Source organism: Ochotona princeps, chromosome 15 (genome assembly GCF_030435755.1).
Source record: "Ochotona princeps isolate mOchPri1 chromosome 15, mOchPri1.hap1, whole genome shotgun sequence".
Classification (NCBI taxonomy): Eukaryota; Metazoa; Chordata; class Mammalia; order Lagomorpha; family Ochotonidae; genus Ochotona; species Ochotona princeps.
This window is the reverse complement of record NC_080846.1, coordinates 15,924,673-15,951,710: the sequence shown is the minus strand read 5'-3', so window position 1 is coordinate 15,951,710 and position 27,038 is coordinate 15,924,673. Positions and strand designations below refer to the sequence as shown.

At 55.6% G+C, this 27,038-nt stretch overlaps 2 protein-coding genes across 6 annotated transcripts; one reads left to right on the top strand and one right to left on the bottom strand.

Moving 5' to 3' along the window:
- Positions 1–945: 945 nt before the first annotated feature.
- Positions 946–23,400, top strand: ITGA7 (integrin subunit alpha 7). 5 transcript variants are annotated; one of them, XM_058673261.1, is made up of 26 exons: positions 946–1,218; positions 5,279–5,406; positions 5,489–5,568; positions 7,183–7,438; positions 7,971–8,102; positions 8,322–8,441; positions 9,262–9,469; positions 9,616–9,809; positions 10,096–10,184; positions 10,294–10,424; positions 10,544–10,639; positions 10,803–10,864; positions 11,037–11,206; positions 11,592–11,741; positions 12,315–12,430; positions 13,691–13,883; positions 13,951–14,031; positions 14,117–14,196; positions 14,291–14,365; positions 14,525–14,627; positions 15,171–15,347; positions 15,485–15,616; positions 19,963–20,076; positions 20,297–20,395; positions 20,554–20,679; positions 22,407–23,400. In XM_058673261.1, exons 1-26 carry the CDS (start codon positions 1,013–1,015, stop codon positions 22,635–22,637), a joined length of 3,549 nt encoding a protein of 1,182 aa, XP_058529244.1. In that variant the 5' UTR covers positions 946–1,012; the 3' UTR covers positions 22,638–23,400. The 5 variants fall into 5 exon arrangements, with proteins under 5 accessions (XP_058529244.1, XP_036348341.2, XP_058529243.1 ...); XM_036492448.2 differs by lacking the exon at positions 7,971–8,102; XM_058673260.1 differs by lacking the exon at positions 7,971–8,102 and having other exon boundaries at positions 15,452–15,616.
- A 26-nt stretch (positions 23,401–23,426) lies between these two features.
- Positions 23,427–26,355, bottom strand: TMT1B (thiol methyltransferase 1B). Its single transcript, XM_004589636.4, has 2 exons — positions 25,626–26,355; positions 23,427–23,773 (listed from the first exon to the last, which is right to left on the bottom strand). The coding sequence occupies exons 1-2, from the start codon at positions 26,121–26,123 to the stop codon at positions 23,537–23,539; spliced, it is 735 nt and encodes a 244-aa protein (XP_004589693.2). The 5' UTR covers positions 26,124–26,355; the 3' UTR covers positions 23,427–23,536.
- Positions 26,356–27,038: the final 683 nt, after the last annotated feature.

Genomic DNA, 27,038 nt, shown 5'->3' with positions numbered 1-27,038 from the left:
CATCCAGATTCCTTCTTGCGGCCTGGGAAAGCAGAGGAGGATGGCCCAAGTCCTTGTGCCCCTGTACCCATCGTGGGAGACCCAGAAGAGGTTTCTGGCTCCCAGCTTCAGATCAACTCAGCTGTGGCTGTTACAATCATTTGGGGAGTGACCCAGCAGATGGAAGACCTTCGCTGTCTTTCCTTCTCTCTGTAAATCTGCCTTCCAAATGAAATAAGTGAATCTTAAAAAAGAAGTAAATCTTAGAAGAAGTTGGTGGAAAAGAGAATGAAAAGATAAGTTCATTTGGTGAAATCTGTGACTATAAGGGGTGTTCAAAAATTAATGGAAAATGTGTATCATAAAAAATAACTATGCATGGATTTCAAAAATAACCTTATCTTTTAACTCTTTCCCAAGAACTTTTCGAAGTGTCCTCGTGGATGGCCGGGAACGGCTCTCGTTCATCTGTCTCCCTCTGCCTGGGCTGTTCCTCAGTCTCTCCCACTTCTCTCCTACCCTTCTTTCTCTTTTCTGGCTCCTCTCCCTCTGTCCTCCTTTCTCCCTCCCCATTCCTAGGCGCCGCCTCCACCGCTAGGGCTAAGGGTGAGGGCTAGAGCGGAGCGTGCATTGCACGCTAGAGGCGGGAGCTGGTGTTGGACTCCGGGGTAGGGGGAAGAAAGGCCAATCCTCACTCCACATCCTCCCGCCCTCCTCGGGGAGCCGGCCTGGGCATCTCTCCACCTGCTGCGGGAGCGAGGGGCGGGGTCTGGGCGGGGCCTGGGTGCCCTCCCCCGCACCCCCAGGAGGGGAGGCTGAAGCAAGAGTGGACGCTGGAGCTGCGGCTGCCGCATTTGCTCTATATTGTGCTGGGGTGCCCGAGGGCGGGGGTAGGAAGCCGTGGCGTGGTGAAAGGTTGGGAGACGCCCGAGGGACCAGCCAGACTTTGGAGACCAGAAAGCTTGGGACACGCGGGGGCACGCAGGAATTTCTTTGCACTTGCGGGCAGGGCAGCGCGCCCTTGGCTGGGCTCATGGCCGGGATTCTGAGCCGCTATCCTTGGGGGGTCTCGGGGACTTGCTACTTTTTTGGCTCTTTGCTTCTGGGACTGCTTTTCCAACGGGCTGTTGCCTTCAATCTGGATGTGATGGGCGCCCTGCGCAAGGAAGGCGAGCCCGACAGCCTCTTCGGCTTCTCCGTGGCTCTGCACCAGCAATTGCAACCCCGACCCCAGAGTTGGTGAGTGAGTCGCCCGCCTGCGCGGACCATCCTCTACCCCCAACCCCTTTCTGTCTCGGATACCCCACGACCCAGCCGGCCTCTATCCAGAGTGGGGAGCGGCCGCTACTCCCAGACCCTGAGACCCAAGACCTCGCTTTGGGGATGAGTTGGAGGGTGACTTCACCCCTCCTCCCGGATCGACCATCCTTGCGCCAGCCCCAGGGTCTCTGCTTGCCCTCCTCCTTCAGAGGACAAGGGAGGGGGAGAGCAGAGGGGCAGAGAGGTGGGGGTGGGAGTGGATTGCCCACCTAATTTGTCCAGCCACATGCTGGAGGGAAGGCACAGAGCCTGCGGAAGCCGGCGCCACTTCCATGGCCCAATGTCATGGTAGATGGGGAGTGGACCCAGAAGTGGCCACCTGCAGAAGGGGGTTTGATGCCAGAAGGTGGTGAAAAGCACAGTCCCCAAAGTAGTCTGAGAAGCAACCAAAGAGATCCTGGAAGGATGCTGGGGATGCTGACTGGGTTGGCTGGTTCCCTTCCTCCTCTATAGGAAATTAACAATGTGGGCATCTGAGTAGGAGGGAGAAATAGGGAGGAGTGAGAGCCAATAGGCAAATAGCAGTTGTTTTTGTAAAGGGTGTAGGACACCCCCCAACTCCCTGGGGTGATGCATGCTCCTGTGTGTGCGCAGCCAGGGCCAGTCATGCTTCCTGTATCCTTGGCTCTGGCTGCAGGTGTACAAAGAAGAGCAGGAAGGGAAGAGAGCTTCCCATCTCCTCCTGAGGGGCTTTATGATCTGGGCCAGTGTCTAAGCCTCACTAAGTGTCCATTACTGGGATCAGTGTTGTCCATGGGGACTGCCTTCTCTTCCTCCTGTTGGCCTGGGGGCAGGAAGTGGGGGAACAGCTCCCTCCTCCTTACCCACCCACCTGAGGTCAGGGGGATGACCCCGCTGGGAGCATCATCAGTACCCCCCTCCCAAGACTCTCAGGGAGGGAGGAGATAGAAAGCAACTGACTTTGTTGTCTGCTGGGTCCCACCTTCCATCTGCTTCCTGCCTCTCTGTCTCTTGCCCTCCCCTTCTCCTTTCCTCCCTCCCTTATTCCCTCATCTGCCAGAGTTCCAAGACTGGAGGCCTTTTTAGGACATGCTGAACTCCCTGAGCTATTTCCAGGCAAATTCTAGGTTATTTTTAATAGCTTGGTCTCTTGTCATTCCCCCTCCTCTCTGACGGTGGTCCCTGGTTCTGTCTCCCAGGGCTCAGCTGGGGGCATTTTCCAGGGTTCTGACTGCCCAGCCCCACTTTGGCTCCAGCAGGGGGAGTTCTGGCACTCGGTGGTAGGTCAGAGGCCAGGCCCTACAATTTGAGTTTCAGGGTGATGATTTTTAGGACTGCTTCCTTCCTTCTTTCTTTCTTGATTTATCTTTAAAATTTATCTGAAAGGTGGGATGACGGAGAGAGTGGTCGTTTCCCAAATGGCTCCAACAAGACGAGGCAGCAGGGAGTAGGGCCCTGGTACTCCATCCGGGACTCTCACAGGGGTAGCAAGGCCTAAGCCCTTGGGGCATCTTCTGCTGCTTTCCTGAGCACATTAGTAGGGAGACGGATTTGAAGTGAGGAAGCCAGGACTTGAACCTGGCACTTGTATGATGGTATGGCAGGCAGACCCAGTGCACCACAATGTCGACCCCTTTTTATGCCTTTGAGTATAGCTCCAAGATGAGGCTTTGAGACCCAGCTTGCTCAGTGGTTTCAGCCTCATGGTCTTATTCTTCCTTTGATGGTAAAATGGAGATAAATAATAGTGTGATCTAGCAGAGTTGTTTGTGGAAGGGTTAAGAGTTTTATTGTCCTGTGCATAGTGGGTCTGGTAGAAGCATTGTTGACCTTGAATTGTGATTCCCAAGGCTAGGGAATAGTGCAGCCACCCTGGCGGCAGAGGTGGGGCTGCCAGGGCCAGCCTTCCAGGTCAAGCATCCTTCCCAGAGGACCACTCAGATGGAGAAGGGTCAGAGAGGCTGGCCTTGGGCTGGAGCACGGGAGTACGTGGACGCTGTGGAGAGGTACAGGGCTGACGGGCTCCTCCTTAGTCTGCACTTAGCTGGGCACCCCGGGGGGCCCTCTTTTCCCCCCCACCTCTCTCTTCCCGTCCCCCTACCCCCTACTCCACCAGCTGCCGATACTTGCTTTGCTTTTCTCTCTGCAGTGGCTGTGGTTGTGGCTACTGTTCCGTGTGCAGGCCTGGGATGGTTGAACTCACGGGGCGGAAGCCAGGAGGGAGCATGTGGCCGGGGCAGAGGCTGTGTGTGGGGGTGCTTGTTCCGCAGAGGGATCCTCTATTGGCAGGGCAGGGGAGGGGCTGGGGACATCTACACACTGTGGGTCTTTGCTCTCAACCTCCTTCCTGCTCTTAACCTCCAGGGGAGATGTGAGTAGAGGATCTCTAGCTTCCTTGAGGGCTTCGCTGGGTCCTGACCTGCTGGGGCACTGTGTGGACCCTGACACTTCTATGGGATGAGCACAGAGATGAGTAAGGTGGTGGCAGCGGTCCTGGGCACAGAGTTGGTGGGGAAGAGTGGAGGTTGAGGGGAAGCTGGGGACTTGTCTGAAGGTCGGCATTCATTCACCTGGGGTCTTGTCTCCCAGTTTCTCTTTCTGCTCAGGTCCCCCCTACAACCTGGTGCCCCCTTTACTTTTCCTCTGGAGCTGGCCCTGTCATTGGGGGGTGGGCTGACAAGCAACCAGAGTTAGCCGAAGTGGATGGGCATTCCAGCTTGGAGGCTTAGCATCATTAGAAAGACAAGAACAGAATCCTTCCTTCTGTCCTTGTGGAGGGCTTGTCTCATCTGGTGCCTGCATGTGGCATGGAGAGTGACAAAGGGGGGTCTAGCCTGGGACCTGCCCCATTGTGGGTGCTGGATAGATATTGCTTGCTTCTTTCTCAGCAAGTAGCTGTTAAATGATGCTGCATGGCTGTTCTTGTCCCTACCACTCTCTCCCTACCCTGTTCTTGCTCTTACTCACTGGCTGTGACATGGGGTGACAGCTGCTTAGAGGCGTTTGCGGGAAGGGAGAGTGGCTCTGAGCCCTCCCTCCCCGCCAACATGCTGCGCCAAGTCAGCCCTGGCCCAGTGCCCCACAGACGCCTGCCTGTAATATGGCCTGGCATGGTCTTGGGCCTTGCCCCCCTCCTCCCCACAGGAAGATATCTGGAACTTGAGAGGGGAAGGGAGGCCTGCCGCCATTGTTGCAGGGAACCCACATGGCCAGCTGGGCTTCAGGTCACTCACCACCTCTTTGCCCCTGCTCCCTCTCCCCTCAGCCTGGGAGTTCAGTCTCAGGAGACCCAAGGAGGACCTTGGCTATGCTCACAGACCCTCATCCTGCTGAGAAAGTGTCTGAGGGGAGGCAGGAGGAGAAGGCAGCTGGAGAAGGGGATTCGGGAATTGGGGAGAAGGGTGGTGATGGCTGGAGGCAGAATGGGACACTGTTCCTGCCTCCATACCAGCCAGGGTGACTGACAGAATCTGGGCCTGCTGGGACTGCCTGCTGGAGGGTGAGGGCCTGCCCTGATGGAGTCAAAGGAGGTGGAAGCAAGCATGTCTGCAGTCTCTTGTCTGTAGTTGGTCCCAGAGGTCCCTGGACGCGCCAGTTTGGGCCCCCCTTACTTTTACTCCCAGAATTCTTGGCATTTCTGGCAGGGTTTCAGCCTGCCTGGTGCTGGGAAGGAGGGTAGAGCTTGGGGCCAGGGCCAAGCAGTTGGGTGGGTGGGGCCTGGTAAGGAACAGGTGCAGGGAACAGGCTAACTGGGCTGCTGGGGTTTCTGTGGCTGTGCCCTCATGCGCATAGCTGCTGTGCGCGTTGGAACCTCATCCGGTGAGGTACGTGGGTCTGTCACGCATGGATCGCAGGGCTGGCTGCCTTAATGTTTCCTGCCAGGGTTAGAAGTTACTGCCTTTTGCATTCCTCTTGAGCCCTTCAACATTGGGTTTGGTGGCAAAGGACTGGGTCTAGGCAGCTCTGGGGAGGTTGGAACACTGGGACCTCTAACGCCTGACCCCACCATTTTGTGTAGGCTGCTGGTGGGTGCCCCCCAGGCCCTGGCTCTCCCTGGGCAGCAGGCAAACCGCACCGGAGGCCTCTTTGCCTGCCCTCTGAGCCTGGAGGAAACAGACTGCCACCGAGTGGACATCGACCGTGGAGGTGCAGAGAGGGAGCAGGGGAGCAGGGAGGAGAGGCCCTGGCCTCCTCTTCCTGTCCCTGACCCACTATGTCCTGCCTCCAGCTGATGTGCGCAAGGAGAGCAAGGAGAACCAGTGGCTGGGAGTCAGCGTTCGGAGCCAGGGGCCTGGGGGCAAGATTGTCGTGAGTACGGTGAAGGGTGCTGAGTACAGGGGTGGTGTGTGTGCATGTGTAGCATACTATGTGTGTATACCATGTGTATCTACCATGTGTGTATCATGTGCATATGGGTGTACCATGTGTACACAGAACATGTATGCTGTTTGCATATACCGCACAATACATGCACTGTGGTGTGTGATTTACATGTGTGTACCAGGTGTGTATACCACGTGTGTGCACAGTATGTATATTGTGTGTTCTTGTATGTGTGCATAAGTACAGGGTGTAATTCACAGACCTTGGGAGAAATGAACAAAAGTGTAAGACATGGTTCCTTTCCTTCTAAGTTCAAAAACATCTAACCATCCATCCATACACAATTTATCTTAGTTATTTTTTAAAAATTTCTTTATTTGAAAGGCAGAGTGACAGGGAGAGGGGATAGATTTCCTATCCACTAGTCCACTCCCCAAATGCCTTACAACAGCCAGGGATGGGCCAGGCAGAAGCTGGGAGTCTGGAGCAGGAACTCCTTCTGGGCCACCCACTTGGTGAGAGGAGCCAACCTAAGTCCTTCAGGCTATCACTTGCTGCCTCTCAGGTGTGTTAGCAGGAGGCTGGATAGATAGCGGAGTAGCTGAATCTTGATCCCAGCCACTCTCATATGGGCTGTGGGTGTCCCAAGTGGTGGCTTAATGCAATTTTTATTTATTTGAGAAGCAGATAGATGGATTGATCGCTAGAGAGCATGCTCCTCTATTTGCAGGTCCACTCTCCAAATGCCCACAGCAGCTAGGGTTGGGCTGGGGCTGAAGCTGGAGGCTGGGAGTGCCATGCAGGTCTCCCATGCGGGTAGTAGGATCTGGATGCTGGAGTCCCCATTGCTGCTGTGCAGGGTCTGTGTTAGCAGGAAGCTGGAGAGCTGGAGGCCAGTGTCAACCCAAGGTCTTCCAATATGTCCAGGTATCTAAGTGCTAGACCACCTACTGCACCCCTGAGACCCTTTCAGGCCCTTGGGCATTGTCCTGTTTGCTGCAAAGACACAGGCAGGACTGGTGCCTGCAAGGTATTCATGGAGACCTTCCTTCTCTTGTTTTTTTGTGTCTGTCTCTCTCCCTCCGGGTCATTCAGCAATGTGCACAGCAGACGGTAACCAGCATAAGGGCGGCTTGTGGTTACCGTGAAGTAAGGGGTGCAGCCATGGGTCTCTAAGTTCTGAGCAGTGGAGAGAGATGGTTCCTGTCATTGGGGTGATTTGAGCCGGATGTTAGGGAATCAGAAATACCGGGAGAGTGAAGAAGGAAGTTCTGTGCAGATAAGATGGTTGTGCTTATGAAGATCTTGTCACAGGGTTGTCATATGATCAAGGAGCCATGTGTCCTGTGTGCTGGCTGGATCATGTGTCTCGGTGCCCAGGCAGAATGTGGAACAAGGATGTCTCTTCCTGGGAGAGCAAGGAAGTAGGTAGCGAGGATCTTAGGTGGCTGGTGTTGCCAATTTAGGGGTTTGTGTGCACACATGCACACACTTGTGCCAGTGTCTTTTGGATGTCTGCTTGTGGCCGCTGTGCCTCAGCCTGGTCTTTGGTCCACACTGGAAACCCTCTGCCGACCCCTGCTCTGCTGTCTCCTGTAGACCTGTGCACATCGATATGAATCAAGGCAGCGCGTGGACCAGATCCTGGAGACACGGGACGTGATTGGTCGCTGCTTTGTGCTAAGCCAGGACCTGGCCATTCGTGATGAGTTGGATGGTGGGGAATGGAAATTCTGCGAGGGACGCCCCCAAGGCCACGAACAGTTTGGGTTCTGCCAGCAGGGCACAGCTGCTGCCTTCTCTCCTGACAGCCACTACCTCCTCTTTGGGGCACCGGGAACCTTTAACTGGAAGGGTGAGTGCCTCTCAAGGAGGGAAGGAAGGGACCAAGACCTTCTCTTACCCCAGGGATGGCACAGGGGCAGCACTCGGCCAAGCATGACCACCAGTTCCTGGAGCCTTGGGGCCCTGCCTCCTCCTGTGCCTGCACCTGGACCTTCATCTCCACCTCTGCCTCCATGTTGCTTGTATACACACGCACACACATGAACAGGGGCACCTCCTCTCCCTCGCATGGCCAGGCACAGCTCCACATGCTGGCACGGGCCCCCCAATGCACAGTGGGGGCTTGCATGCTCCAACACAGCACCCTCACCTCATCACTGCTATTCCCGTCTCTGCACGCTGCCGCTGGCTGGGCTGACACTCGGTGAGTGTGATGCTGGGTCTGCAGCGGGGATACAGGGGGCCCCAGAAAGCATGGGCTTGGAGAGAGGGTGGAGGCAGGGCTGGCAGAGGCAAGGGGCTTCTCCCAGGTGCTTTGTGTTGGGCAGGAAGGGGTTGCTGCTCTCTCCTGGCCGTGGGCACTGACACAACTGTCCTTGCAGGCACGGCCAGGGTGCAGCTCTGTGTGCAGGGCTCGGCGGACCTGGCATACCTGGACGACGGGCCCTACGAGGCAGGGGGGGAGAAGGAGCAAGACCCCAGCCTCATCCCGGTCCCTGCCAACAGCTACTTTGGTAGGGCTCCCCTCTCTGGCCCAGAAGCTCTCTAATCTTCTACTCCTCTCTTCCTCCCTCTCCATGCTCCCCTCCTGCTGTCTCTGTCTGGCTCGTTATCTCCCTGGTCTTGTCTCTCTCTTTTTACCTTGTCTTCTATGCCTCCCCTGCTGCCTGGTTCTGTCTCCTCCTCTGGGTGTTCCTTCCCTGCTGTCTCCTCCCCCTCACTCACCCCCATAGGGTTGCTTTTTGTGACCAACATTGATAGCTCAGACCCTGACCAGCTGGTGTATAAAACGCTGGACGCTGCTGACCGGCTCCCAGGACCAGCCGGAGACTTGGCCCGGAATAGCTACTTAGGTTTGTAAGCTTGTCTTCCCAGGGAATATTCCTGCCTGTTCTGTCCCTCTCACAGTTCCCACACAAGTTGGGCCTAAATTACCTGAAAGAACTGGGCTTAGCTGCCAGGCCTTGAGTGAGGAGGCTTCCAGGGTGATGGTGTCTGGGGTTTCTTAGTGGGGGTGTCTCTGTGGAGAAGGAGCCAGGTTGCAGGCTGTGGGAGGGGAATGGTTGCTGCTGGGAGGCAGGTCCCCATCTCTTGGGGGGAGTGGCTTTCTTGGAGGTGGGTGGAGGGATGCACCTGCTGGAGACAGGTCTTGTCTTGGGGCGGCAGCAGGTGGGGGGATGCCTCTCACTGTTATCACAGCCCTCTGCAGAGGTGGGAGAGCAAGCTCCAGCTGCCCCCTGCTGCCGTTGCCTCTGCCATCTATCCATCCATTTGTCAGGTGAAACCTGCCCCCACTCCCTGCTCCCACCAAGGTGGTAGGTGGGACCAGCACCTCTCCTCCAGTTCCCTGGCTGGGTGTGGGCGGGTGCTCAGCTCTGCCCTGCCACCTGGTGTCTCCATTGGTGCCTTTCTGTCTCATCACATTTTCTGGAGCCAAACTGTAGTTCCTGAGGCAGGCAGGTGTGGGAGGGCTGCCAGGCCCCTGGAGGGGGAGAAAGCCTTCTGGCCAGCCGTGATGATGACTTGGGAGACATTCAGACCTGTTGGGAGGGGACAGGAGTTGGTGGGAGGGGGCTGTGGCCCACCTTGCCTTCTGAGCCTTGTGGGAAGCAAATGTCCAAGGCGAAGTGGCTCCAACTGCTACCCGCCCCTCCCTGCCCTGCGTCGCCCCAGGTTTCTCCATTGACTCAGGGAAGGGGCTGATGCGTGCCGACGAGCTGAGCTTTGTGGCAGGAGCCCCCCGCGCCAACCACAAGGGTGCCGTGGTCATCCTGCGCAAGGACAGTGCTAGTCGCTTGGTGCCTGAAGTCCTGCTGACAGGGGAACGCCTGACTTCTGGCTTTGGCTACTCACTGGCTGTGGCCGATCTAAACAGTGATGGGTAACTGTGGGTGAGGGCAGTGGAGCCCGGGTGGGGGCAAGGGAGGCTGGGCCCAGGAGTCGATGCATGGCCGCTGCTGGCCCTTCCTCTGCTGGAGTCCCCTTGCCAGGGTGGCTGGGCACTGACTGCTGCTGCTCTCTCTGTAGCTGGCCAGACTTGATAGTGGGTGCCCCCTACTTCTATGAGCGCCAAGAAGAGCTGGGAGGAGCTGTGTACGTGTACCTGAACCAGGGCGGTCACTGGGCTGATGTCCCCTCCCTCCGACTCTGTGGCTCCCCTGACTCCATGTTTGGGATCAGCTTGGCTGTCCTTGGAGACCTGAACCAGGATGGCTTCCCAGGTGGGAAGGCTCCCTCTAATGGGGGGCAGTGGGGCATAGGAGGGTAGGTACAGAGAAACCCCTCAGGGGCTTGGTGGGTCTTCTGCGGATTCAGGGAGCTTCCTGCTCTGTGACCTTGACTCTTCTGAGCTGAAGGCATCTGCATGCGGGGAGTGGCTGAGAGGAGTAAACATGGCTTGTGGCAGGTGGCCGCTGGTTGAGAACTGGGAGGCTGAGGGAAAGGTGAGGTCTGGACGTGTGTCCCCATCCCCCAGCCAGTGTGACACTTACCTCTCCACCCCTGCAGATATCGCCGTGGGTGCCCCCTTTGATGGCGCTGGCAAGGTCTTTATTTACCATGGGAGCAGCCTGGGGCTTGTGGTTAATGCTTCGCAGGTGAGAGCAGTGGTGGCATGGGGGAGTGATGAAGGCGAGATAAGGGCCTGGGGTGGTCAGGGAGGCTGAGTCCCGGGGAGGGGAGGGGAGGCTTACATCTGGTCTCCAGGTGCTGGAGGGCGAGGCTGTGGGCCTCCGGAGGAGCTTCGGCTACTCCCTGTCCGGCGGCCTGGATGTAGATGGGAACCACTACCCCGACCTGCTGGTGGGCTCCCTGGTCGACACTGCGGTGCTCTTCCGGTGAGCAGCGCCTGCTCCCCCACCCCCCGCCCCGTGCCCCCTGTGCCCGCCTCCAGTACCAAGTATGGTGCTCAGGGGTTACGGGCTCACCCACAGCCTCACGTTTCTGGCACCTTCAGGGCCAGACCTGTCCTGCATGTCTCCCATGAGGTCCTCATTGCCCCCGAAGCCATCGACCTGGAACAGCCCAACTGTGCTGGGGGCCAGTCTGTCTGGTGAGGATGGGCCCGTGGGGGCAGGAGCAGCAGAAGCCTGCAGGGTGCAGTTTCCCTTGGTGGCTTTGCCTTTCTTTCCCTGCATGGGGTTGGGCAGTGGAAGGGCTGGGCCCTTGGCCCCGTGAGCCGGGTGTGGCTCAGAAGTTCCCCTTGGTCCCCACAGTGTGGAGCTGAGAATCTGTTTCAGCTATGTGGCCGCCCCCGACAGCTACAGCCCTGCCGTGGGTGAGTGACACCTCCTCCCATCTACCCACCCACCTGCCACCTGGTCAGCCTTCCAGGGCGGTGCCTCCAGGGATCATTTCTCAACATAGCCAGAACAGCATCCTGGGGATGGGATCAGCTAGAGCAGTTCCCTGCTCAGTGGCCCCTTTCCTGTCCCCCATACACTGCACAGCCCTGGAGTACATGTTAGATGGTGACACGGACCGGAGGCTCCGTGGCCAGATTCCTCGGGTGACCTTCCTGAACCGCAGCCCGGATGACCCCAAGCACCAGGCGTCAGGCACCGTGTGGCTGCGGCATCAACGGGACCGTGTCTGCAAAGACAACATGCTGCAGCTGCAGGTGGCCCTGGGGCGGGGAAGGGGAGAGTGGTCAGCACCGCCACAGGCACTCTCCTCATGCCTTCTTCCGCAGCATGTTCTCATGCCCTTCCACAATCTAGACCTTGGAGAGGCTGCCTACCCAGCTCCTTTCCTCCTCACTAATCACCCCCTCACATCTCCCTGGAGGTCCAGGTGGCTGGCTCAGTCATCTCCTCTGGTCCTGGAAGCCCTTGTCTGGGTTCCTGTCTGCCCCCTGCCCCTCGCCCCAGCTCTCTCCCTCTTGTTGCTCAGTTCTGCATCATTGCTCTCCTGAGTCTGTCCTGCGTCTGGCTGAGGCTTTAGGGGCAAGGCTGGGGCCTAGAGATTGTTCCAGTGAAGAGCGGCTCCCTCCCTGCACCCCCCAGGACAATGTCAAAGACAAGCTTCGGGCCATTGTGGTGACCTTACGCTACAGTCTTCAAACTCCGAGGCTGCGGCGGCAGGTTCCTGGTCGGGGGCTACCCCCAGTGGCGCCCATCCTTAATGCCCACCAGCCCAGCTCTCAGAGGTCAGAGGTGAGTGCCAGTTCTGTTTTCTTGCAGGAAGAGGAGCCGGGAGGGACCATGGTTATGGTCACTCCTTGCCCAGGGATGTCTATTAGTAGCTTGTATAGTTCTTTCATTCATTCCTTAACCCAGGTGCCATCTCCCCCCAAGCAGGCACCCAGGGACCCAGGATGTCAGGATTGTTTTTGCCATTTTCAGATTAGCCTCTAGGGTCCTTAAGTCACCCTGATCCAGTTCATCTGGAAGGGGGAGGCGTGATTCTCAGGACCAGCCCAGCCATGGCGTCTTCCCTGTCTCTTTGGCATGAGATTTCATGTGGACGAGGCTAGGGGCACATGGCCTCCCGGGGGACCAGCCTGCTGGTCTGCACCATGGCCTGGTGATATGTCTGTCATGTTACTGATGAGGGCCCAGCTCAGAGCAGTTAGGTAACCAGCCCCGAGTCACACAACTGATCAAACATCAAATCTGAGCATGGGCTCTGACGTGCGGTGTATCCTGTAATGCTCTTACACAGTTTGCTGTGTACTGTGGGGACATGTGGGCCCCTCGGAGGGACCTTCTTGTCGTGTCTGTCCCCAGATCAACTTCCTGAAGCAAGGCTGTGGTGAAGACAAGATCTGCCAGAGCAACCTGCAGCTGGTGCAGGCCCGCTTCTGCGTCCGGGTCAGCGACACTGAGTGCCAGCCTCTGCCCATGTGAGTGGGTGGGGAGCAGAGGGGACCCTGCAGGAGGCCAGAGGGCTGGGGACCAGCTCGTGATTCAGAGGAGTGGGAGAAGGGAGTCGTGGAGAGGGTGTTCGTGGAGAGGGATAGCAACATGTCACAGGAAACATCGTGTCGGGGGACCTCAGGAAGTCCAACAAGTGTGTGCTATGAAAATCATGCACGGCTCTCAAAGTTTTTTATGCCCAAGTAAACTTTTCTCTTTCTCTTTTTATGATTTATTTTTATTTGAAAGGCAGAGTTAGAAAGAGAGAGAGAGAAAGATCTTTCATCTGCTGAATTCACTTCTTAAATGGCTAAAATGGCCAGAGCTGGATTAGTCTGAAGCCAGGAGCCTGGAGCTTCTTCCAGTTTTCTCACATGACTGAAATCCTTGAGCCATCTTCCGCTGCTTTCCCAGGCTGTAAGCAGGGAGCTAGATTGGCAGTGGAGCAGCTAGGACACCAACTGGTGTCCATATGGGATGCCAGCAATGCAACAAAAGTTTAATCTATTATACTAAGGTGTCAGCACCAGACTTGTCTCTTTAAAAAAAATCTTAAAATTTATCCAAGATGTTTTGGGGCAGGGGGTGGGGCGAGGAGGAAAAGACAAGAGATAGAAAAGGAGAGACAGAGGGTACACCCATCCATTGGTTCACTCCCTAAATGCTTGAAACAGCTGTGGCTGGGCTGGGTGAGCGGGGTGCTAAGAACTCAGTCCTGGTCTCTCATGTGGGTGGCAGGGGCCTGTTTACTTGAGCCATCACCACCGCCTCTCAGCGCGCATGTACATTAGCAGGAAGCTGGAGTTGGAGCTGGGTAGGTGATCCATGCAGTTTGATGAGGGATGCAGGGATCTGAACTGCTAAGACAACCAGTGCATCAACATATCTCTCAATTCCATTAGAAGATTAGAAAGATTGATTGAATTTAAAGGCAGTGCATGTTTTTCATGAACTGGTTGAAGTTCCTGGCATGCTCTATTGGCCAGCTCTGTGTGGTAGGGTTCATGAGTTCTGGTTTGTTAAGTTACTAGCTGAGGCTAAGTCAGAGGCAGAGCTGAGCTGAGAACTGAGGTCCCTCATCTTCTAGTCACCATGGAAAGACCCAGGGCATGGGTTGGAGTGCAATTTGGGAGACTTGGGGTAGAGAGAGCCTGGGGAGGAAGCCTCATGCCCTGGGTGGGTGACTGTGAGGGGGCGAGATGGGAAGGATTTGCCAGCCTAGAGTGAGTGGGGCCCTGACCCTTCAGGGATGCCGATGGGACGACAGCCCTGTTTGCCATGAGCGGGCAGCCGGTCATTGGCCTGGAGCTCACCGTCACCAACCTGCCCTCGGACCCAGCCCAGCCCCAGGCTGATGGTGACGACGCCCATGAAGCCCAACTCCTGGTCACCCTCCCTGCGTCTCTGCGCTACTCGGGAGTCCGGGCCCATGATCCTGTGGTAAGTCTCCAGGGTGGGATAGGGTGGGGTCCCCAGGGACCCTAAACTGACTCCTCTTCCTTTGCAGGAGAAACCACTCTGCCTGTCCAATGAGAACGCATCCCATGTTGAGTGCGAGCTGGGGAATCCCATGAAGAGAGGGGCTCAGGTTGGCATGCTCCCCTTCTCGGAGTGGCTGCCCCTTGAACCCATAGCTCTCCCCTGACCCTTACTTCGTTCCACGCCCTGGACAGGTCACTTTCTACGTTATCCTCAGCACCTCAGCCATCACGATCGAGACCACGGAGCTGGAGGTGGAGCTGCTGTTGGCCACGTAAGCCTGGTGGCGCCTTGTCGGGGGAGGCTGGGGCTGCTGGAGCGGCCTCACCGACCTCTGGTGGTGTCGATGTGTGTCTGTCTCACACCAGGATCAGCAAGCAGGAGCTGCACCCCACGTTTGCTCGAGCTCGTGTCTTCATTGAGCTGCCGCTGTCCATTGCAGGGTAAGTTGTGCCCTGAAGTGGCCGCCTCTGCTGGAGAGTGGGCGGGCAGGGGGCGGGTATTGCCACTCCTAAACCTTGGCATCACGCTTGCCCTCCCAGCACTTCTTCAGGCCAAATCCCCAGCCTCCTCAGCCCCTGTTTTGATCCCCTCTATACCAGGGCGGCCATTCCCCAGCAACTCTTTTTCTCTGGTGTGGTGAGGGGTGAAAGTGCCATGCGGTTTGAACAGGATGTGGGGAGTGAGGTCAAGTATGAGGTCACGGTGAGCATCCTGGTGTGTGGTTTCTCCACGGTCCCCCATCCCATGGCAAAGAGGAGAGGCTGAGACATGTCCCATGGGCTCAGTTTCTGGGGAGGGGGGAAAGGGAAGGACTCTCCTATGTAGTTCAGCAAGTTCAAGGCCTCTGTTGTGCATGTGGACTTGGGCTATAGGCAGATACTGGGGCCATAGTCAACACTTTCCTGGTTATTTCTTAGTGGGCTGGGAGGCTGGGAGAGCCTAGGGAAGTGTCTGCTAGGGACCTCAGCCAGAGCGTGGGCATGTGGGGGAGGGCTGAGGCTTCTTTCTGACACTCTGCCTTTGCTTGACTAGTGCCTCCTCATATACCTGGCACCACGATGGCTTTCCTGAATTTGGAGGTGGGAGGGTAGAGGCAGAGAGAATGCAGCAGATGGGACCTAGACCTCTGAGTCTTGGTTGAAACTGCTTCCTGAGGCTCTTGCTCAGCGCTTGTTCCCTTCCAGCTCTGGGCATTCACTGTCTGCTCAGAAAGCAAGCTCCATCCATCCTGTCTGATACCCACAGGTCTCCAACCAAGGCCAGTCGCTCAACACGCTGGGCTCTGCCTTCCTCAACATTATGTGGCCCCATGAGATCGCCAATGGGAAGTGGTTGCTGTACCCCATGAGAGTGGAGCTCGAGGGCGGGCAGGGGCCTGGGAAAAAAGGGCTTTGTTCCCCCAGGCCCAACATCCTTGGCCTGGTGAGGCTCAGGCAAGGTCAAGGGGAGGCGGGGGAGTGTGCACAGATGGCAGGCTGGGAGGAAGGTGATGGGAGGAGATGTGGTCTTGATTGCTGTGTTTGCAGGACAGTCATTGGGCACCCCCTCCCTATCTCCAGAAAGCAGGTGGCAGGGCTAGGAGGCGGCGAGAGCTGGAGCCGCCAGTGCCGCAGGCGCCCCATGAACAGCCAGAGCCCAGCACATCCTGGTGGCCAGTGGCTTCCCTAGAGAAGAAGAAAAACATCACTCTGGTGAGGACGGGGTGAAGAGTACCTCAGGAATGGTGGTGCATGGTGTGCTGGAGGATGCCATGGGGCTCGGAGCTCCAGGGTGCTCAGTGTCCAAGGAGGGGACCCTCAACACCTGTGGTGGGTATGGGGCACTAGGAATAATGCCCGTGCCCCAGGTCAGAATACATGGGTGCCAGGCCCAGCTGGCAGGCAGCAGGTAATGGCTTCAGTGATTGGGACCCTGCTCGCCCTACGGAACATCTGCTGGGTTCCTTGCTCTTTACTGGACTTGACCCAGTCCTGGCTGTTGTGTCATTTGGGGGAGAGGGCTGACAGAGGAGTGCTGTCTCTCAGGGGAAAACTAGATGAATAAGGACATTTGATTAGAGACCTAAAAAAAAAAAAAGCCATGGGATGGTCAGATACCTGGGCAAGTGGACAGTGCGTGAACTCACAACCTGTGGAGGGGCGGATGGAACCTCCAGTGTGGCGAGAGATGCCCTCCCCAATGTGCTTCATCCAGATGCAAAAGTCAGCTGGCCAGCCACCTTCTCGCCACATTGGTTTATTTATTTTAAACTTTATTTTATTTTTATTGTTAAGTCAGATATACAGAGAGGAGGAGACACAGAGAGAAAGATCTTCTGTCTGTTGATTCATTCTCCAAGTGGCTGCAATGGCTGGAGTTGAGCCAATCAGAAACCAGGAGCCAGGAGTTTCTTCTGAGTCTCCCACACAGATACAGGGTCCTAAGGCTTTGGGTCATCCTTGACTGCTTTCCCAGGCCACAGGCAGGGAGCTGGATGGGAAGTGGAGCTGCTGGGATTAGAACCAGTGCCCATACGGGATCCCGGCACGTGCAATGCGAGGACTTTAGCCGCTGGGCTACTGTACTGGGCCCTATTTATTTATTTTTTAAGGGTAGATTTATTTTATTTTTGATGATGTTTACATAGTTGAGAAGGATGCACACCCATGTGGACCATTGATCAGGGTGTCTCCCCATGTTTCTATAAAACATTATGAATTATGGGGATGTATTAGCCAACTGTGGATCTGTTTGTTGTTCTTCTGAACCTTTTTAGAACAAATAAGTCAGTTTGTGCAGGGCTAGGTGTTTGATTTCCAAAATGTCAAAAGCATGAAGCTTTAAATTGTGGTGTATTACATGTGGTTCATGAGGTCTGTACTCTTTGAGCAGTTCGGCAACTTTATTTTCTATTTGTTTCATGTGACTTTGTTGTTGTTTTTAAGAGATTTGTTTGTTTATTTGAAAGATTTACATTGGGGGGCACAGAGAGAGGGAGAGGGAGAAATGTCTTCCATCGCCTGGTTTATTCCCTAAATGGCTGCAATGGCTGGAGCTGAGCTGGTCCGAAGCCAGGAACCAGGAGTTTCTTCTGAGTCTCGCACGTGGGTGCAGGGCCTGAAGTATTTGGGTCCTCTTCTGCTTTCACAGCAGGGAGCTGGATCAGAAGTGGAGCAGCCACGACTTGGTGCCCGTATGGGATGCTGGCGCAGCAGGTGGCAGTTTTACCTGATATGCCACAGTGCTGACCCCTTTGTTCTTTTCTTTCCCTTCCCTGCCCTGCCCTTTTAACTTTTCTTTCTTTAAAGGTTATTATTTAAAAGCAAGAGGGAAAGGAAGAAAGAAAGAAAAAGGAAAGAAAGGAAATAATCCATCTGTTGGTTCACTACCCAAATGATTGCAAACGTCAAGACGGGCCAGGTTGAAGCCAGGAACCAGGAACTCTATGTGGGTTTCCCACATGGCTGAAAGGGCACCAAGTACTTCTGCCATTATCTGATGCTTTCCCAGACCATTAGCAGGGAGCTAGATCAGAAGTAAAGTGTCGCATTCTGTAACAATCCACTACACCACCAGGCCAGCTCTAGAGTGGCTTCTATTTTTTTCAAATAAGATGTGTTTATTTATTTGAAAGGCCCACATTTTCCGTACTAGACCCACTCCCAGCTCTAGATCTTACACCTGCCAGAGGATACTGCAGTCTAGCCTGCCATGATTTGCACATAGTCCCAGCACTGCCAGCAGCTAACATCAGCCTAGCCCAGCCTGAATTGCCCCCAGACTGGCCCACCTCTAGTGCCAGCTCTCACATTCACCAGTAGAAGCAGGGGCCCAGCAAGGAAGTCCCCAAAGTTCCCCTACCAGGCCCACTCCAAATTCCAGGTCTTGTGCATGCCAGTGGGTGCTGCAGCCCAGTCTGATATGGCCTGCCCCCAGTCTTGGCATTCTCTAGCAGGTGCAACAGCCTGCTTCAGCTCAGCCCATCCCAAGGCCCAGCACTCTCTGGTGGGTGCAGCAGTCTAGTCTAGCCTGGGCTGCCACCAACCCTCATGTGAACTGGCAAGTGCTGCAGTTCAACTTGGCCTGTGCCCTATTCTGGCTGTCAGTCATGCCAGTGTGTGCTATGGACTGGCCTGGCCTGGCCTGGCCCAACCCCAGACCTGGCTCACACATATGCTGATGGGTGCTGCAGCCCAGCCCGGCCTGTTCTGTCCCCAGCTGCAGTTCTTGTGTCACCAGCTGGAGCTGTAGCCTAGCAGGGGAGTTCCAAAAATTGTCCAAACAGGCCTGTTCTCAGCCCCAGATATTGTGTGTGCTGGTGGGTACTATTGCTGGTGGCTGGCCCTCAGTGCTGGCACTCATCTGTGGGTACTGTGGCCTAGCCCAACTGGCCTGTACTCTTGCCAAGAGTATTCTGACTCTTGCCAATGGGTGTTACAGCCTGGCCTGACCCCAGACCGGCTTTCATGTGGACCAGCAGGTGCCATGATCTAGCCTGGTCTGTGCCCACACCCGTCCTGGCTCTCATGAGTGCCAGTGGGTGCTGGGCTACTTCCTAGTTGTACAAGTTCAACTTTTGGGTTTCATGTATGAGTGAGAGCATGTGGTATGTGTCTGTGCCTGGCTTGTTTCATTTAAAGACATGTCTGAAATAGATTCTTTTTATATAAAATTACGGCAGATGACTGAGGATTCTTGAGTTGCTCAAAAGGGGCAAAATAAAAGATGACTCAGAATTTAAGCACTTTCTATATATGGATTATGACGTGATGAATGTAACAGGAAGTGCTGGCAGCTGGGTCATTGGGTGGGGACAGAGCCAAATGCCTTTAGGTCAGGCAGGAAGGAGCAGGGGTGAGGCCCTAGGCTGCCCCCTGGAAGCTTGTGGGGCAGCCTCCTGAGCTCTGTGCAGGGTTGTGGCTTTGATGACCATGGGCCTGAGTTCAAATACCTGTTGTAGTGCTGACTGGCTTTGCTTGCTCTGTGACCTGAGGTAGGTCACCTGACCTCCCACAGTCCGAGTTTCCTCCCTTGAGCAGTGCGGATGGTAACAACAAGCACCTTCCAGGACCATTGTGAAGCTTACATGAGAGAAGTCTTTGGCATGCAGCAGGTGCCCAGTCCATTGGGTGGTCATTGGAGGACACAGGCATTGATCGGGGATGTTACTGTGCTGCTACCGTCAAAGGAGAGGTCCCCTCCAGGACTTCCATGCATTTTAAACTCAGATAGATCAGGTTTGGGGTAAGTAGTTACTTTGGATCAAAGGTGTAGTTTGGAAAGGCTTCAAGGAGGATGGAGTTTGAAGTTGGGTTAAAAAAAAAAAGGCGGTGGGGAGGGATCAGCATTGTGGTGCATCAGGTAAAACCATTGCCAGCATGGGCCTGCTGCAATGGCTCAATTGGCTAATTCTCCCATTTCAAGCACCTGGATCCCATATGGCCACCAGTTTGTGTCCCAGCTGCTCCACTTTCATTCCGGTTTCTGCTTGAGTCCTGGGAAAGCAGAAGAGGATGTCACAAAGCCTTGGGACCTTGCACCTGTGTGAGAGATCCAGGAGGGGGGTCTTAGTTTCAGATCGGGTCAGCTCCAGCCATTGTGACCATTTAGGGAGTGAACCAGTGGATGGAAGATCTTTCTCTCTGTCTCTCCTTCTCTCTGTAAATCTGCTTTTTTAAAAAAAAAAAAAAAAGTAAATCTACCCCCTCCCAAATAAAACAAAACACTGCCTGCAGCACTAGCGTCTCCTATGGGCCCCACTTCTAGTCCCAGCTGCTCTGCTGCTCATCCAGCTCCCTGCTGATGCGCTGGGAAGTTGGCAGACAATGGCCTAAGTGTTTGGGACCCTGCACTTACATGGAGATCTGTAAGAAGCTCCTGGCTTTAGCCTGGCTCAGCCTTCTGAGGGAGTAAATCAGCAGATGAAAAACTCTCTCTGCTTCTCTAAATGTAACTTTCAAATTAATAAATAAATCTTAAAGAAGTTGGGAGCCTCATGGTAGGCTCAGTGTGGGGGGGTGTCACAGTAACCTGCTCAGAGCCCTGTCGCTGTCCCCAGGACTGTGCCCGGGGCACGGCCAACTGCCTGGTGTTCAGGTGCCCACTCCACAGCTTTGACCGAGCTGCTGTGCTGCACGTCTGGGGACGCCTGTGGAACAGCACCTTTCTGGAGGTGAGAGCCTGTAGGGGGAGCCCTGGGCTGGCTAGCTCCCTCCCCTGAAACCGACCCTCTGTAGGATTCATTCCTCCCAGAGGCAGCATTTTCCTAACCCAAGCCGTGGCAGAAGCATTCTCTGTATTGGACACAATTATCTTTACGATTTCTGGAACTGGGAGAGGCACGAGGGGGGTGTGGTGCTTAGGAGCAGGGATCTCCTTTTCGCCCGTATTAGGAGTACTCAGCTGTGAAGTCCTTGGAAGTGATTGTCCGTGCCAACATCACGGTCAAGTCCTCTATCAAGAACCTGTTGCTCAGAGATGCATCCACAGTGGTGAGTTGATGCTGCAGGGCTGGGCTGGGCTGGGGTGGGCATGTGTGTGTGTGTGAGAGAGAGAGAGAGAGAGAGAGAAAGAGAGGGAGAGAGGGAGAGAAGGGAGCAGTGCTCACTTTCCCTCCACCCTCTCCTGCTCTTGCCCCATTAACCCCTAGATCCCAGTGATGGTCTATTTGGATCCCGTGGCCGTGGTGGCAGAAGGAGTTCCCTGGTGGGTCATTCTGCTGGCTGTGCTGGCCGGGCTTCTGGTGCTGGCGCTGCTGGTTCTGCTCCTGTGGAAGGTGAGGCTTGGGGAGAGGTGGGGCTGCAGATTTCTCTCCCCAGGCACCTGCGAGTAGTAGGAGCTTTATCCAGATGCCAAATGCAGATCCTGAATTTTATGATCCAGTCAGGGGTCAGGGAGCCTTGCAATGCAGGACCAGGCAGAGGTGTGGAGCTGAGACAGTGCAGTGGGGTTCAGCAGAAGGCAGGCTTGTGAGGATGTGGCCCTGGGTGGAGCACCAGGGGAGTTGGGGCAGAACCTCTGGAGGTCGGGAGCTGGGTGCTGTGGGGCCTCCACACATTTCGGAAGGACCATGGAGATGCAGTCAGGGAGGCAGGGAAGTAAGGCCTGATGTGACCAAAGGAGGGTGGATTAGACTGGAAGGGAAACTGTGGCCGTCAAGGTCAGCCAGCGTGAACAGCTATCTCCGGGGCTGGCCACGTGGAGCTCCTCTTGGGCACACAGCTGCAGACAGAACCACATGGGCATCTGGGGCTCAACGTAGCATGCATACATGTGCACACACATGTAAGTGCAGGAGACCTTGTCCCTCAGCTGGGCCCATCCTTGAGCCACCTGCTGCCTCTGGGACTGCGAGTGGCACCATGCATGTCCTTGGGGCTCTGTGGAGAGCTCTCTTCCAACCTGTTCCTGGAGTCCCATCAGATTGAGCACAGCCTCGCACGCATTCAGTCACAGTCCAGTCCAACCAGTAAAAGCAGTGGTGATGGGTTGGCTGACCCCTTCATGCCACCAGGATGCCTGCTCCCTGCCCCCTCCCCACACCCTGGCCTGGAGACAGAGCAGAGGCAGGGCTGCCATCCTCCCTCCATCTTCCCATCCTCTGCCTCTTCTGCACCCTCCCCCCCTCCACCTCCCAGTGTGGCTTCTTCCGGCGCAGCAGCCAGAGCGCATCTTTCCCCACCAACTATTACCGGGCCCATCTAGCCATGCAACCCTCGGCCATGGAAGCTGGGGGGCCTGGGACTGTGGGGTAACTGTGGAACATGTGCATTGTGTGTGTTTGCAAGCATGTGTCCATATGTGTATAATGTGTACACGTGTGAATGTAAGGAGATTCTAGCACTTAGGGCATCTGGCATGTGTGGGGCAGAGATGGTTGCATGGAGGGGGATGTGAGTGCTAGGGAACATGCTGAGGGCAGTCAGAGTGGAGAGTACGCATATCCTGGTGCATGCATGGCATGTGGGCTCGGGGTGTGAGGGTATGCAGGGGCCCCATGCATGTCTTCTAAGCAGTTCAAGCATGTAGGAGTATGGGGCGCTTCTCAGTGTGAGTATGAAAAGGTGCATCATCATGGCCAATGTGTGAGGGCTGGTGCTGGGGATGGAGGAAGGAGGGCCTGGGTTACTATAGTCCATGGATGCCAGGGCCTGCCCAGTGTGTGGCAGCATGTGGTGAATGTGAGCGAGGCAGTTCCTCTCCAGTTCTTGCTTAGGTGCTGGGAGGCCGTGTTGAGTTTCCTGGCGCACATGGGTGGAAACCTTGCAAGTCCAAGGTTCTGGGACTCTTCAGGGTCCTTGTTCCTGCCTCTTGGGCCCTTCTGGGTTTGTGGGTGGTGAGAACCTGGGGCCTTAGCCCTGAGGGTGGTCCTTGGGGCTGCCACTGCCTTGGATGCTGGCCCACTTGTTACCTGTTTGTCTCAGGGATGAGGGATGGGGAGGGCAAGGATCCGGCCCTTGCTGGCTCCTGACAACTGGCCCTGGCTGCTTTTCATCCTTACAGATGGGATTCTTCAAGCGCGCAAAGCACCCCGAGGCTGCCGTGCCCCAGTACCACGCGGTGAAGATCCCTCGGGAAGACCGGCAGCAGTTCAAGGAGGAGAAGACGGGCACCATCCTGCGGAACAACTGGGGCAGCCCCCGGAGGGAGGGCCCTGACGCCCACTCTATCCTGGCCACTGACGGGCACGCTGAGCTGGGCCCCAATGCGCCTTCTGCACCAGCCACTGCCTAGTGTCCCCTGGCCTGGCTTGGCCCCTGGGTATCCCTCTACTCCTCCCCCATCTCTACTGCCACTCCCGCTGCCCAGAGGTGGCTCCTTGGGGGCAAAGAGCTCATGGGGTTGCTGGTACCACACCAAGAACTGGCAGGGGAATGAAACCCCACCCACCAACATTTTCCCTTTAGTGTGCTCTGAGATGAAAGCAGAGGGGGTCCATCAGGGATTGGATTCTGGCCAGGGTAACCAGGGCTGGCATGTCCCAATGCAAAGGTGGGAGAAGGGAGCCCACTGTGAATACCCCAGGACCTGGCTCCCCAGAAGTGCCTTAGCCTGGAGAGTGGGGAGGGCATTGTGTGAGTAACTCAGGAGCTCTTCCCTCCCTCTCTCCCTCCCTCATTCCTTTCTCCCTCTCTTATTCCCTCCCTTGATTGTAGTTTGTGCATTAGTCTAGTGGGTTTTGTCTATTTATTAAAAAAATATTTGAAGACAAAATTTCTGGCTTCTTTACTGGAGTTTGGGTACTCTCATCCCAGGGTCTTGGATTCTGGCCCCTCTGCAGTGGGGGGGGGGGGCAAAGGTGAAGGTGGTAGGGAGAGAGGGAGGAGGGTCAGATGACCTAGCAGGAGTATAGGGACCATGGCTGAGGGGTCTGGGAGGCTAATGGTCACAGCCTCTGAGGCAGGGCACTGGGACAAGGGACAGGGGCAGGGAGCTGTTGGATGGGGATGTGGATGGCTCTGGGCGAGTGGGAGACCAGTGATGGACACGACAGGTGGAAGCCAGAGCTACTCATCATGGGGTGGGGTGAGGGGAAGAGGAACGAGGGTGTTTGTGGGGTCTCATTCTTGCAGCAGATCCCTATCATAGAAGGTGGCTTGGGCTGGGGATGGGCGAGGTGCTTTGGAGGAAGCTTATTTCACAGCCTTGCCCATGATGTGGGGCCCCACGGGCAGCCACTTTATGGGAGGCGGTTGTCGCTCCATTTGGACGTTGGAGAACTGGGCCTTCTCCAGGTCCTTCCAGGTCTCTCTGGTGAGAAAGCAGCCGTCCCCGATGTGCTTCCAGGTGGGCTCCAGGACCTGCTGCCACATCAGGGCCCAGCTGCCCCGCGGCTCAGCCACATGCTCCAAGAAAAACAGCACGCCACCCTGGAGGGGCCACAGGGTGGATGTCACCTGCTGTGTTCACAGCCCCTCCCCGCGACCCCCTCAGGTCCAGCCAGGTGAACCTGAACCCCAGGCTGAAGCCAGGAGCTCCTAAACTCGGGGTTCTCTGTTCAGAACCACCCAGAACCTGATGCAGATGATGGGGATAGAGCGAAAGCTTTGTACGGTGACTGGAAGGGCTGCACGGGGGGAGGAAAAACAGGAGGGGTTGGCTCATCCCCTACCTGCCACCCAGGTCTCTACTGGGACACGCGCCCTGAACTCTCCTGAGATGCAGATAAGTGCACAAGTATTTCAAAATGTTTGTGGAGCAATGAAATGCAAAAATAAGCTTAGGAGTTTAGCTTATCAGCTAGGATGCCTATGCCCCACGTGGAAGGGCCTGAATTCAGTTCCCACTCCCTCCAGTCTCCTGGCTCCAGCTTCCTGCCAAGGCACATCTGGGAGACCTTGATGGTGGCTCCAGGAATGGGGTTCCTGACATCCATATGGAGCACCCACATCGAATTCATGGCTGTTTTGAGCATTTGAAAAAATGTGTCAGCAGATAGGAGCTCTGTCTTCCTCTTAAATTTTGAAAAAATCTATTTCGGTGCAAAGAAATCTGAAATATTTATGTAGTTTTTTATAACTTGCATTTTTCATGAAGGTTTTGAAGACTGTATGCAAAGATCTCAAAAATCTTTTAAGATTTATTAATTTTTATTGGGAAGCTGAAGTTAGCAAGAGAGAGAAAGAGCTCTTCTATCTGCTGGTTCACTCCCCAAATGGCTGCAATGGCCAGAGCTGGGCTGGGCTGAAACCAGGAGCTTCTCTTTGGTGCCTCATATGGAGGCCAGGGACCTGGGCCATCCCCTGCTACTTTCCCAGGGAACTAATACACCAGTGGCTTCCTGGACATCTTCCTGAGCAACTCAGGGAGACCCCAGGGCTGACCCTGACCAGCTCTGGGCTTCTCCCAGAAGGGGTGGGCTCAGTGACCCCATACTCTGAGTTAGCGGTGCAGGCTGGTGAGGGCTGTCTGTATCTCTGCTGTCGGTCTGACCTTCGGGCCCAACTCCTCCCTGCCCAGCTGGCGTCTCTGCTCAGGCTCTCAGCAGCCCTTCTCATCTCAGAAGACCACAAGAAGGAGGTTTCTCTTTCTTCAGCAGTGGCGCCTTCTTCCATTCTCCCCTCAGTCGTTCATGCTGCAGCCTCAAAAACTGTCCTGAACTTTCTACACGCAGGCCAAGCATCTCAACCTTGACTCCCCATGATAGCTCTACATGGGACATTTTCTTTTCCCACCATCTCTGCCCACTGCTTACTCCTCCATATCTCAATTTTAAAATTTTATTTAAGACAGGGAGAGAGAGTGCACGAGAACTTGTATGTGACAGTTCACTTCCCAAATGCCCATGATAGCCAGGGCTGGGCTGGCGCTAATGCCAGAGGCTAGGAACTCAATCCAGGCTTCCCATGTGGAGGGTAGAAACCCAGTTATTTGAGCTGTCATTGCTGCCTCCCCAGTCTGCCTCAGCTAGAGAGGAGTCAGGGGTAGACGCTGAACCTGGGCTCTCTGGATGTAGGACGTATGTCTTAAGTGCTTGGTCAAATGCCTGCCCCTCGATCCCCATTTCAACATTACTTCCTTAAGTGTTGTTGATGACCCACCCCCATCCCCATCTACCTGTCACAGGTCCTGATGCGTCCCTTCCTAGTCCTATCTCTCCCTCACTGGTAGATGGAGGTAGACAGGGTATCTTAGGTGCTGGGCATCAGGTTCCCTGTTCTAGGGGCCCCCCATGCTGGGGTGCCCCACGCTTGCCCATTCAGTCCCCCATGTCCTGCTCACCGGTCTCAGCACCCTCCGCACCTCCTGCAGGACCTTCTTTGGGCTCTGCACAGAGCACAGCACCAGTGTGCAGACCACCACATCCATGGAGTTGTCGGCCACCTCGTGCATGTCTTCCCCCGGAGCCACCACGAACCGCTCATACTGCAGGTGCTTGTTCGCGGCCATGCTCTTCATCAGGAACTTCTCGAACTTGGGGTTCGGATCCAGGCAGGTGACTTTGCAGCCAGGAGGGTAGAACTGGAAATTGGCACCTGTGCCACAGCCCAGCTCCAGCAAGGCTACCTTCCCAGAGGCCCCCTTGATTTTCTTTATCTGACTGAATAGCTCCCGTTTCTTGCTCTCCATCCTGCGGTTGGTCTTGTCAGCCAGCACAGCCATGAGGTAGGGGAAGTAGCTTTTGCAGAGCGGCTGCCAGCAGCCGAGCAGAGCCATCAAGTGCAGTGGCAGGGTCAGCAGCAGCACCAGCAGCTGCAGGAGGCGCACCAGGGCGTCCATGGTGGGGTGGCTCTGAGCCCGGCTGTTGCCAGGCCCCGGGCTGTCCAGTCTCTGCGCGGCCTCTTGTGGTAGGACTTTGATCCCGAGCAAATGCCTCTGTGCTGGGCGGAGTGTGTTGGGTGGAAGCCCTCCAGAGGGCACTGCGGCCTTGGCCCCACAGGCTCCTCCAGCTTTATGTGCCTTGAAGCGACAGCTGGTGCGTGTGTTTCTGCATCCTAAGGCACAGGGTGGGGTGTGCTGAATCACCTCGGAGAGGAGCAGAAGGGGGAACAGGGTAGCCTTCTAAAAATCTTGGCCTCCTGGGGAGTCGAGGGGGGAAGGGAGGGCTGAGTGCTGACTCATGGGGGCATGTCCTGGTCTCATGCTGCCCTCAGAATGGCTCAGGTTGTGCAAGCTGAAAATTCTGGTCAGGTTCTCACAGCACAGCCCCAAGCCTTTGCCCCACAAACAAAGTGTTCAGGGTTAGGCATGAACGGTTAGAAGCAGGAGAGAGCCTAACAGCCACAGGAAGAGCACTTTTGGAACTGGTTGGTGTCTGTGATCACATTTGAGGCCGTGAGGCCTCAGAAATAGAAGGAGGAGGAAATAAAGGGCAGAGTGGAGGAGAGACAGGTGCCCAGGTTCTAGTCTGGGCTGTGCCGTTAACTTGGCATTCTCAGGGGCAGGTGTTTTCACTTTCTTGCAAATCAATCAATTAGTTAATTTTAATTAATTTTTGCTTATTTGAAAGGCAGAGGAGAGGAGAGAGGAGAGACCTTCCATCCACTGCCTTGGAGGCATTTCCCCAGGAATTGGTAGTGAGGGAAATAATTTATTTTATTTAAAAAATGTGTATGTATTTGAAAAGCAGAGTTATAGAGAGATCTTCCAGCTGCAACGGCTGGGGATAGGCCAGGCTGAAGACTGGAGCCAGGA

Excerpts from the sequence above, each read along its gene's own strand:
- ITGA7 (XM_058673261.1), top strand. The coding sequence starts at position 1,013 with ATGGCCGGGATTCTGAGCCGCTATCCTTGGGGGGTCTCGGGGACTTGC. Across the intron at positions 5,407-5,488 it reads AGTGGACATCGACCGTGGAG|CTGATGTGCGCAAGGAGAGC; the intron begins GTGCAGAGAGGG and ends TCCTGCCTCCAG. Across the intron at positions 15,617-19,962 it reads AGAAGAAAAACATCACTCTG|GACTGTGCCCGGGGCACGGC; the intron begins GTGAGGACGGGG and ends CGCTGTCCCCAG.
- TMT1B (XM_004589636.4), bottom strand. The coding sequence starts at position 26,123 with ATGGACGCCCTGGTGCGCCTCCTGCAGCTGCTGGTGCTGCTGCTGACC. Across the intron at positions 23,774-25,625 it reads TGCGGAGGGTGCTGAGACCG|GGTGGCGTGCTGTTTTTCTT; the intron begins GTGAGCAGGACA and ends TGGCCCCTCCAG.